General features: G+C 34.4%; 1 protein-coding gene across 1 annotated transcript in view; it reads left to right on the top strand.

Annotated features, from left to right (window-relative positions):
- msk (importin-7 msk) overlaps positions 1-12,056 on the top strand; it is a 51,799-nt gene extending 39,743 nt beyond the window's left edge. Inside the window, exons 11-22 of the mRNA XM_068353742.1 lie at positions 852-1,007; positions 1,269-1,437; positions 1,989-2,080; positions 2,252-2,395; positions 2,575-2,739; positions 3,396-3,532; positions 3,859-4,004; positions 5,569-5,634; positions 5,766-5,887; positions 6,061-6,196; positions 7,056-7,199; positions 8,816-12,056. Of these exons, the coding sequence (XP_068209843.1) occupies positions 852-1,007; positions 1,269-1,437; positions 1,989-2,080; positions 2,252-2,395; positions 2,575-2,739; positions 3,396-3,532; positions 3,859-4,004; positions 5,569-5,634; positions 5,766-5,887; positions 6,061-6,196; positions 7,056-7,199; positions 8,816-8,880 (1,542 nt within the window). The 3' untranslated portion in view covers positions 8,881-12,056. The remainder of the gene's footprint in view (positions 1-851; positions 1,008-1,268; positions 1,438-1,988; positions 2,081-2,251; positions 2,396-2,574; positions 2,740-3,395; positions 3,533-3,858; positions 4,005-5,568; positions 5,635-5,765; positions 5,888-6,060; positions 6,197-7,055; positions 7,200-8,815) is intronic.
- Positions 12,057-12,142: the final 86 nt, after the last annotated feature.

Below are 12,142 nucleotides of genomic sequence, written 5' to 3'. Positions count from 1 at the left end.
GGGCACGGACATATGCCAACGACGTTAGTCTCGTGCGCTACATGGACGAGTTCCACCAGGACAAAACTCCTCTCGTTCATGATTTAGGATAATGATGAATCTGAAAAGTCCACCTGGTGCCCAGATAAAGACCGTTGTATTTGAGAATGACCATCTTTTGGTGATTTGGGTAAGGAGTTTTCCCACCTCGGGACAAACCAGTATCTTCGAGAGGTAGCTTTCCCTCCCTTTCAACAGCCCCTTCTGCCAACACAGATTTATCAGAAGAGGTTGGAAGACCTGGCCTCCCTGGAACGTCTCGTTCTGAACAGTCGTCTCTATCTTCAGTCTCTTCAGTGGTATCTGAAGAAACACTGTTCACAAGATAGTGATCCTCCTTGAGCAGTAGTGGGATAGGAGAGTCTCAGTCTCGATCGGCAATGATGCCGTTCAGGACAAATCTGTTGAAAGGTTCTTCCTCCTACTAATGCATGCGTTGGATCTTTGGTAGTTTACAGGTCCATCAAAAGAGAAAGGGTTAGAGGTGTGCACCCCCTAAAACACCTGTTCATTGTACCTGCAGAGGGGGTGCGGCTTCCCCTCTGCCGGCTGCTAAAGACTGCCTATTGCTGACACCTCGTTATAAGTTTTTAACTGCTGAATTCCAGCTGCTCTTGAATCAATTTTCCAATTAAATGACTCAAGTTATTATAGTTGAGAAAAAAAAAATTACTTAAAATTTGTGATTTTAGTGGTATTCCATACTGCCTTTGGTAATTGATTTCCTCTTAATATGAAATTTATTTTGATTGTTCTATATACTGGTTTGAAAACTATATTAATGTGATAAATTCTTCTTTCCATAATTTCAGATACAACCAATTGTTCAGGAATTACTTAAAGTAATTAAGGAAACTGAGAATGATGATCTTACAAACGTGATGTGTAAGATTGTTACAACATACACAGAACAACTGATTCCTATTGCTGTGGAGATGTGCACCCAACTAGCTGCTACATTCCAACAGGTTAGATGGCTGATTTTGTTTCTCTTTCTATTTACAAAGGATTTTGAGGTTTTGCACTTTTCAGTTGGAAATCATTTGTTAGTTGTGGTTCAGAAATAAAAGAAATTTAATTTGTAAGTAAGTTGTAAGTTGCAATAAATGTTATTTTGAAAATTTAAGGTATTTGAAGTTTTTAGAAGGTTATGTATCAGAGTTAGGCTGAAGTATTCTTTGACAACAATGATATTTATTAACAATCTTTGTCCTTTTTTATTTTTTCAGGTTGTAGATTCAGAAGATGGTGCAGAAGAGAAAGCTATTACAGCTATGGGTCTGCTGAGTACGATAGAGACGTTAATAAATTGTATGGAGGAAAACCCAGAAATTATGGTTCAGATAGAACCTATTACACTACAAGTTGTAGGACTTATTCTCGGCAAAAATGTCATGGGTATGTTTTGTCTTACATATTTTATACTAAAATTAGTTATTAATGTGAATGCTTCTTCACTGTTTTGAGGTGTACATCATATAACATAGGGAAATGAGTGAAGTAATGCTTGAATGTGAGTAGTTAGTCTTATAGTCAACTCACCTACCCTGCATGGGAAGGTGATGCACAGTACAGTATACAAGTGGCTTTGGTATATCTATTAGATGATGATTTAATGTCAATTGAATAGTAGTAGTATCACATTGACTATTTGAATGATTTCTTCTAGAGTCACGAATAACTAAAAGGGTTCAGCTTTAAATGTATTCGAAAACTAATATTTTAATGCTCTTGGGAATGGAGTTGCAAAGTTCCTTGGCCAAAGCCCTTGATAAAATGGTTTGTCTTGATTATAAAACCTATGTAGAAAACACTATATGTAGGGTTTAATTTCATCTTGTATATATGCATTAATTTAATCCTCTGTGTGTGTTGAGGAGAGTTATCTGCATGAAATTAATTTGACCAGTTATTGATTTGAAAAATTAACTTCCTTTTTGTTTTTACAGAATTCTACGAAGAAGCACTTGCTTTGATATACAGTTTAACAAGCTCGAGAATATCACCAGACTTATGGAAGTGCTTTGAAATGATGTATCAGGTCTGTAAAGTTTATCTTATCTTGTTTTGTAAGATTTAATTAGATATCTTTCCTTGTCTCGGGAATGAATTTAGTTGGTTGCTGAAGATACACTTATGTTTATAGTATTCCTTGAAATTATTGGTGAATTGTTTCCAACAAGTATGTAATTGGAATTTTTATCTTTTTCAGATGTTTAAAAACGATGGCTTTGACTACTTCACTGAAATGATGCCTGCTCTTCATAACTATATTACAGTTGACACCGAAGCATTCTTGAGCAACGAAGCGCATGTTTTGGCAGTGTGTGAAATGTGTAAAACTATTTTAACTCAGGTAAGTAACAAAGTCATGTGCATAATAAATATTTACTATTGCTGCTGGGGAAACATACTGCCATTTAAATTATTTTAGATTTAATTTGAAAATATTTGGAGGTAAGAATTTTATGCTCTGTTTCTTGCTTAATGTGATATCGAAAATCTTTAAAAGTATACCAACGCTCGATCTTTTAGGACTCTGGTGAAGACGATGAGTGTCATGCTGCCAAGTTACTTGAGGTTGTGGTTCTACAATGTGAGGGAAGGATAAACATGTGTCTAGGTTCCATCATACAGCTAGTTGTTGAAAGGTTATTGCGCGAAGTTAAAACTACAGAGCTGCGTACCATGTTGTTGCAGGTAAGCCATATGGAGAGTATTTAAGGTTTTGAAACCTGAATTGTTTCACTAAAACTCATCACCCAGACAAGTGCGGCTTTGAGCTTCACAGTGTCATCACTAACCAACTTGCTATTTTGTCGTTAGTAACACACAGCTACACGTTATCTGATTTCTTTTACCTTTTACCTGCTGTTGAATGCTTTTCCATCAAAATCATATTTTCCTATTATAGTAATACAGTCATGTGCACTGATACACGTGATGATACTCCCAGATCTATATAGGATTAGAATACTAAAGTTTAATTATTCCTACATGGATACCAACTTCCGAGTCATAAGTGAAAACGTGTCTTCAGAGGTTGCTTGGTTAAAGGAGCATTGGTAAATGGGACTATGTATTAATAGTAAAGATTATTTTGTTTTGGTGATTATTGCATCCAGGGGAATTGGTTGTTGGTCATATTAAATTGGTAACCAGAAAGTTGCTTCTTTAGTAGTCTAAATCTTACCTTCTCTCTTTGAGGCCGCGATAGTCCCGAGTACAATATACACTTAATATTTTTAAAGTATTGGTAGTTACATTGATTTTATTGGTATCTTTGTTGGCCATAAGTGAGGATTTTAAGTATTTTGAAAGAAATTTATGCGAATTTACTACATTGTCTTTTACAGGTGGTCATTGCTACATTGTATACAGCACCGGATGCATTACTTCAAGTTCTTGAGTCGACCATGTTACCAAATACTACTACGACACTTACTGCACATTTCATCAAACAGTGGATACATGATTCAGACTGCTTTCTTGGGTAAGGTTTTATTACTGTATGGTAGCAAAAACTATTTAATGGTAAGAAATATCATAAGAATAACTTTGGCACAACTTCAAAGTAGTCTCTTAACAAATATACACATCTGAGGGGGAAATATTCTCAAAATAAGTGACTTTGGAATTGGGGTAAAATTTAAATCCTCTGGAACTGGAATACAATAGAAGCGCGTAGGAATCCCCAGGAATCTTCGACTTCTGTGTTCCACTTGCTTCGAATAATTGGAAAGGAAGAAAAGTTTTGGAAATTTTATATTTTCTGTCGAGCAAAGATAGACAAGTGTGTCATTAGATATTTCTTTTCAGTCTGCATGATCGCAAGATTTGTGTGTTAGGAATGTGCACACTTCTGCAACTTGGGCCAGAGCGTCTTGGAGTTTTAGAAGAATGTCACAAAGAAATTTTACCTGCCATGATCTTACTCTTCCAAGGATTGAAAAGAGCATATGCTGGTAAGTTTTTGTTTGTTGTACTTTGCTAATGCTTTTCTATTTCACTAAAGCTAACCTTATAGGTCTTGTTATTTCCAAATATATAATTTATGTTGACCCCTTCACTATGAGGCAGTGGATTCGCACTCAAGCTATGTACAGGTAGTCATAGACTCACGACTGTTCGACTTGGCTGCCACTTTTATCATTAATGACGTCACAAGTCGGTCAGAAATGTTATTCTAAAAGGACAAATATTTTCTTTGAAATAACCTATTCACTTGTATAAAAATCAACTGGTTTTTCTTGGTAAGTTTGTATTTTATTTTATTGATATATAGCATCCATTTTAATTAGGAAGTATGTTGAGAAAACTTTCAGTATCTGTAGTTCATATCATATGTCTGGTGATGTCATATATCTGGCTGAGTCGTGGAAAAAGTGGGCAAATTAAGTTATTTCTTTTCCATAAGCTAACGATTAATGTTAATATTCCCATAATCAAAATAACAAGTAACGTTGCAATATATTTCATAGGACTGTATCTGCTAAGTGTAATTTTAACTCTACAACTAGGACAGAATCTCATATTTTATGCATGTTTCATATTCTTATGGTTCTTCTCTGATAGCAGATCAGTACATTTGTGTAATGAAAGGACACGAGTAGGACAAATATTTTCTTAATCCCTTCACTACTAGGTAAACTACATACAAGATTAGTCACCATCTGATATACATGCTCACTTATTCTATAATAACCTACATTTCTGTTTGTTTTACTGCTGATTACTGAATAAATTCCTGAAAAGGTTGCTTTATTTTCTATTGTATTTCACTCTAAACAACCTCAATTTTTTTTTTTTCAATTCATTGTGGAGTGGTTATAGAATTTATTTCTAAGAAAATATTTGTCTGTTAGTGTACTTTTTCTTTAGATAAATATCGATCTATCATACGAGATGAAATAAAACTAGCGTAGACTTGAATTTACGCCTTAGTACTGATAACAGTCGATACACACAAAATGTTTCATATCATTATTTGATATTTTGCTAATGGGAATACTAATACTAATCGTTAGCCTTTTGTAAGGAAATCACTCTATCGTCCGCTTGCTTTCCGCAGGTAATATAACGTCACCAGATATAGGAACTCGACAGATGTTAGAACTTTTCTTGATGTATTTTTTACTGAAAGTAGATACTGTATTTTAACAATAAAAGCAAATACTTAATCACCAAGATAAAACAGTAAAATTTTGTACAAGAAAATAGGTTATTTCTATGGAAAATCTTTCCTTTTAACGTACTATTTCAGACATACTTGTGATATCATCACTGAAAAAAATCATTGTAAATTCGAACAGTCATAAGTCGCTTATGTTGTCAGTCAGTGACTACCTGTACTATGTAGCATGAAAGTTACATTTGATGGCAGAATCAATAGTATATCAGCAAACATATATGTATACATAGTAAAAAGAGGGTAAATCATCATCCCACATACTTTACTTACTTCATTAATCACATGGCACTATGTTCCTTGAGTAAGTTTCATTGATTGCCTTTTTATATTTTTTACAGCTAAAGCAGCCGAAGAAGACGACGATGATGATGATGACGACGACGATGATGATGATCTTGAACATGGTATGATTTTATCTTGAACTAATTGAAACTTGTAATATATATAGTACAAATATCTGACATACAGTAATGCAATTTTATATTACCTTATGAGAAGCTTGCTTATTTCAACGAACTTTCTTTTTGAATTTTAGAAGTCTTAGAGAGTGACGAAGATGAAATTGACGATGTCGGGGATGAATATTTAGAAAAGCTAGAAGAAAAGGTTAATAAAGCCGCAGGTGGAGGTCCATTTCCAATGACGGCAACAATACAGGTGTGATATTGATGTACTGTATACTGTTTTAGTAGCTTTCTGTTATACAGTAGTTAATGTGTTTTTTGATGATAAACAGAATGAAAAATTTTAAATCTTGTGTTGTATAGATGAGTTAAACTGTAAAGGAAACTATGACTTTTAGTTTAATACCAAAATTCAAACTTTGTCAGGATGACGATGATGACGACGATGATGATGCATTGGATGACGAGCTAGATGAAACTGCTCTTGAATCCTTTACGACTCCCTTAGATAAGGAAGACTGTGAAGTAGACGAATATTGGATTTTCAAGGAAGTCATGCATAGTAAGTCATTTTTGTGTGATGTGTTTGCTAAAGCATGTAAACTTTGGGTAGACAAAATTTTGTACTTGACTGTAGGCCTTCCATGATGTCATTTACTGTATGGCCTCACAGAACTCAGCTCTGGGCTATCTCTACAAACCCGACGTACCAACCAACTCACTACAATTCCATCGAGTCTGTTCAATAAAGATGTTTTAATAAATAATCATATTTATTTTCAAGTTAAAGCTAAGTGACTCTTCAAGTCTTAATGCTTACATATAGTCTTCTGATCTTTTATTTGCCACCTCTTCAGATAAGAGAAATTAGAAATATTCACCTGTTAATTTCTTATTTAAGGGTTATTTCCATCATCATAACCAACATATTAACCCTATTACCCACAAGTCAAACTCATATTTGGATTTGCATTCTTCAAAATACAAAGATGACCATATTGACGTAATTTTCTTGTGAAGATCGGTTCTGTTCAAGTTAGACTGATTTGCAATCCTCTTCTCCACTTTTCTCTACCACCTATACATTTCCAGATATTAAATTTAGTATCATCAATTTATTATTTATCTGAAAACAAGTATACAACAAATCAGCATTTCCATAAGTTTGTTTCTCAATCCTTTTCTTTACTCTGGGTGATGTCTTCATTTGTAATTCATGTACAGTAGCTTTATGAAATGAGACGTAATTTGCAAATAAATTTTAACAAATTTGAGCTTGAAGTATTTTGTGCCTTCATTTAGGGAGCATGGGGTTATGTAATATAATTGTTATGATCCAAGTCAAGTCTGTATAATAATTGCAGTGATAATAATCTCTTGCATTAGACAAAAGTGCTGATTTTAATGACCCCTTTCTACAGACATAGAAGCTAGTGCTCATCCGTGGTACCAGGCTTTGACTGCACATTTGAATGAAGATCAACGGAAAGCCATTCAGGAGATTGCCACTTTAGCTGACCAGAGACGTGCTGCAGCGCAGAGTAAAAAGATTCAGCAGAGTGGAGGTATGTTTTTATTGAATTTTATTTTTGAAACCTAGCATTATTAATATTGAACTATGGATTGAAACTGGTAAATGAGTGATCATGAAGGTGTGGTGAATCTGTTGTTGTTTGCGGATGATACGTTATTGATTGCAGACTCGGAGAAGCTGGGTCGATTAGTGACAAGTTTGGGAGTGTGTGTGAGAGAAGGAAGTTGAGAGTTAATGTGGGTAAGAGTAAGGTTATGAGATGCAAGAGAAGGGAGGTTGGTGCTAGGTTGAATGGAGAGTTATTTGAGGTAGTAGATCAGTTTAAATACTTGGGGTCTTGTTAATGCAAATGGTGGACTGGAAGCAGATATGTCAGTTTGTGAATGAAGGATGGGAAGTGGTGGGGGCAGTGAAGGGATTAGTAAAGAACAGAGGGTTAGGAATGAATATAAAGAGTTCTGTATGAGAAATTGCTTGTACCAACTGTTATGTATGGATTGGAGTTGGGGAATGAAAGTAATGGGAGAAAGAAATTGAATGTGTTAGAGATTAAGTGTCTGAGGAATGTGGCTGGTGTATCTCGATTGGACAGGAGTAGGATTGAAGTAATGAGGATGAGAACGGGTGAAAGAAAGGAATTAGCAGCTAAAGTGGATATGCATATGTTAAGGTGGTTTAGTCATGTAGAGAGAATGGAAAATGGCCGTCTGCTGAAGGTAAGGAATGCAAGAATTGATGGGAGAAGTACAAGAAGGCCAAATTTAGGTGGATGGATGGAGTGAAGAAAGCCCTAAGGGATAGGAGGTTAGATGTGAGTTGGGCAAAAGAGCATTTTAGAAATAGTAATGAATGGCGAACGATTGTGACGCAGTTTCGATAGGCCCTACTGCTTTCTCCGGTTGCCTGGGTGGCTGCTGAGGTAGCCATAGTAGGGGATTTGACATATGAAGCTCTATTTTTGGTGGATAGCAGGGAAATGTGGGCTTTGGCACCCTAGCAGTTCCAACCAAACTGCTGAATCCCTCGTCACGTTGGGAGGAGGTAAGATATATATATATATATATATATATATATATATATATATATATATATATATATATATGTTGTTGTCTACACCTCAAAATTGAGCGAAGTGCCTTGGTAAATACTTTTTTTTTTTTATCTTTCAAAGTTGGAGTGATTGCTAAATATTTATGGAACTGAAATATATTCTTTGAAAGTTGGAGTGATTGCTAAATATTTATAGAATGAAATGTATTATTTGACGGTGGTATTTCAGGGCACAAGGAACTTTACTTTAGTTTTTAAAGAAATTGGCCTTTCCACATTAGAATGAAAATATAATAAATCAGATTGTTTAATCCTAGAAGGTTACTGATGAAATGTTATTAAATTTCCAATTTGAGGACTGATGATGTTTATCATAATTCTTGGCATATGTAAACAAAAAATAATCTAAGACAGAAATAAAGTAATTGTAATTTTCTTGAAGTTTTCCCTTGAAAGGTGGTCAGCAAACTTTGTGCTTTAGCAGGACACTTGACTACAAAAAAAAATATCGAACTGCAGCTGTGCAATGAATAACTTTTCAGGTCCCAGTGATCATAAATCCAATCTATTTATGTCTAATTTTATCTGATTTTTCAGGTTACAACTTCCAGCAAACTTCAGTACCTTCAAGTTTCAATTTTGGTGGATCTTTTGGCTCTTAATCACGCAATGTCAAGATATTTAGTGTTGCACTTTTTGTTGTTCTCAGTGCCTTAAACATTTGTGGTAGGCATGTAATAGGGGTGTTTCAAATTTCACATACTCTTGTATATATTTACAATTGAAATTTTCATTTGCATGTAATAGGTTTTTCCAATTATTATTTTTAAAATATTTATTAGGGCTTCACAACTATGTCTTATCCACTTTTTTACAGCCCACACCCCTTTCCTGTGTAAGTTGTAATAGGTAAATGAAAGTTAGTAACAAATGTTCATTGGAAACATTTATAATTATTTTTCCAATTACAGTAGTGAAAAATTACATAAATTTAAATATAAAATTTTTGTTGTTGCTCCTCTTCCATTTCGGCTGACTATACTTCGTTTTTTATTTTTTTTTTTATTTTGTGGCCACTGTGGCTATTTAGTCCACAATTGCTGTCCCAACTGGAGCACAGGAGTGATCTATGTACAAAAGAACAGCCCTGCCTCTGTTATTGTTAGCCATCTGAGATAATGGCCAGAATGCCAAAAAAGATAACAGCCAAGGCTGTGTAGTGTAGAGGAGACCACCATCAGAAATACAGTTAAATCTGTAGGTCGGTGTGCTCTGAGGTGCATTGGGCTGTTCTCCTCAATCCCTGGGGTAGATCCAGGAAATACTTTCTCATTTAGCTTTGGTCTTCAGTTTTGTATTAACCATATCAGTGCTTGTCATTTTGGCTAATGTCCTATTTATTTATTCTTTGACACCTGCTTTCTTTGTAGTCTCGATCATTTGTTTTCCCACATGAAGTCTCTTAAGACTAGGTAGATGTCTTCCTCTGTACAGGCCAAATGTAGTGAGCTTATTCAAGGAACATGAGACATGTATTTGTTGTCAGGTAGCTAGTGGTGTGAAGGATCGAATTATTGCTTTTTCAGATTGAAATCAAGAAAAAAATAGATCAATTATAAAAGTTGACTGGATCTGCCCCTTCCCTTATTTCAATCAAAATTTCTGTTGATTTTGGCTTTACATTTTGAGAGCAACGTGTGAGCATTTAGCTTTTGGCTCAAGGATTTAATGGTAATTTATTTCATGCAATATAGACCTGGTTGAAGAACTACCGTTATATTTTTTTTTTCTTTTTTTTTTCCAGAATATTGTTCATGTACTGAAGATTCAAGTTTTATTTATTTATTTTTTTTATTCTCCATTAAAAAAGTGAATGTTACAAGTGCAAAGGTTGCTTTGAATACAGTAAATATATTAATGTGGCACCTGTGTGTCTCATGACTTATATAGCTCTGTACCAGCAGCTATTGGAAACTTTCACTCGTATCATTTGGGCACTAACAACTTTTGTTTATTCATTTTTATATTTTAAAAAAATCTTAGTTTATGCTTTAGTAGCTCTTTGACTTCAAAATCTATTTAGAGTAGTAGGTAAAAAAACTACAATTTCAAGAGATTTTTGTTTAGTATTAGTTTGCCATATGACAACTTTACATCCCGCATGGTTTTGAGGCTCAGGAATAATTTTTCCCAGCAGCTATTGTTTTTTTTATATATTTCATAAGGTTCATTAATGTCTCAGAATTAGGAGCTACACAACCAGTGATTCTAGTCCCAATGTAAAACAAGTTACTGTTGAGCTTCTTGACTGATCTTTTCTTTTTGTATATTAATTTTTTTTATATATCTTTTAAGTAGTTGAATTGTTTTGGAAGGGAAGAGAATGTTAAAACTCGATGTAGTTTCTTTTTTTTTTGTTAGCGTCAGGATTTCCCTTTCACAATAAGCACGGGTGATTATTGTTATTTGTCCTTTTATCATCATTTTCCAGGAAGCTTAGCATAACCTATGTGTTTTTATTTTAACTTTTAGAAAAGAAGGCTCATAATAAGCCCCCTTTGGTCTTGCTTAGGTGGTGCTGATTTATGATATTTTTCAGAGGCCATCTGTGATAGTTTTTTTTTTCTTTTTTTTTTCTTGACATACCACAAAAGAAAAAAAAATTAATATTTTCATGGGAGATGTTCTACTGTGGGGGACGCCTAAAGGTATAGGTTATTTCGAGTAGTGTTTTGTTGATACTACTCCATACATTGTCATAGTGTCCAGTACTGTAGATACTTGCTCAAAACAAGCAAAAATATATATATATAGCATTATTATTATTAGTGTTGCCTTTCATGGGCAATGTAAACTATGGAGTGCACACTTTCCCTGCAATGAAAGTGTCACAGTGGCCTTGGCCTGCAATAGCGTGTGCTATGGGCCTGTCTGTAAATACAAAGGTTATTGTAAGTAGGAGAGATTTATATTTTTGTATAGCAATATTTGCCACCCCAGCGGAGACAACTAGCGTTGCTAGTCACCGTAACTTGACCTCCATTAGCTGTTGCTATGGGTCCAGTGCTATCCCTGCCTCGTTTGGTTGGTCTCTGGAGCTCAGTACCTTTCTAACTTTTGGGTTGATTCTTGAACCTTTGATATAATGAAGATTAGGCCTTATTATCCATTAAATATTTTTGTGATAATTACAGGTAGATTTTTATTCAATGTGTTGATAGTTATTAATAGTACTTCATCTGTATATTTGTCATCCATTTGTCATCTCCAGTTTATAATACATCATGTTGTTTTGAGAGTAGGGCTGAGAGATTCTGTTATTTACTTTGCTGTATAGCAATTTTTTTTTTTGTAAAGATAAAATTCTAACTTTTTATAAATGCTTGTCATCAATAATAATCACCTATATATTTAGACTTTATGTTCAAGGTGTTTAAGTTTTCAAATGTTTGTAAATCTTTTACTGTATTAAGAAGGCACATTTTTCAAGTTGTTCCTGATAGTTGATGTTTAGTACTGAATGCCAAGGCATGACTAGCCATTATGGTGGGGGTGTGGCTGCCCTCACTCGCGCGATATTACTAGCTGTGCTAAGAGTCGCACTATTTATTTTTTTGTTATTAGTCATTTTTTATGCTTTTGCTGCCTCATTTCAGTCTTGAGAAATGTTCGATTCACTTGAACATTCTTTTACTCATAATCTGTTATCATAATTTCATGTCCTCATCTTGAAAGATGTCTTGAATATCATATTTCATTTTATATAGGATTCTTTTGGTCCATTGTGGAAATCTTGAGAATCTTGTCATGTTGCTTTAATAAAATGGAATAATCATAATTTAAACCTTGTTATTATCCCTAAAACTTGTTTAATTATAATTATTAACAGCTACCTCTACCTCTTCACCTCTTCGATGTCTCACA

This window comes from Palaemon carinicauda, chromosome 2 (genome assembly GCF_036898095.1).
Source record: "Palaemon carinicauda isolate YSFRI2023 chromosome 2, ASM3689809v2, whole genome shotgun sequence".
Classification (NCBI taxonomy): domain Eukaryota; kingdom Metazoa; phylum Arthropoda; class Malacostraca; order Decapoda; family Palaemonidae; genus Palaemon; species Palaemon carinicauda.
This window is presented reverse-complemented; position numbering and strand designations above follow the sequence as displayed.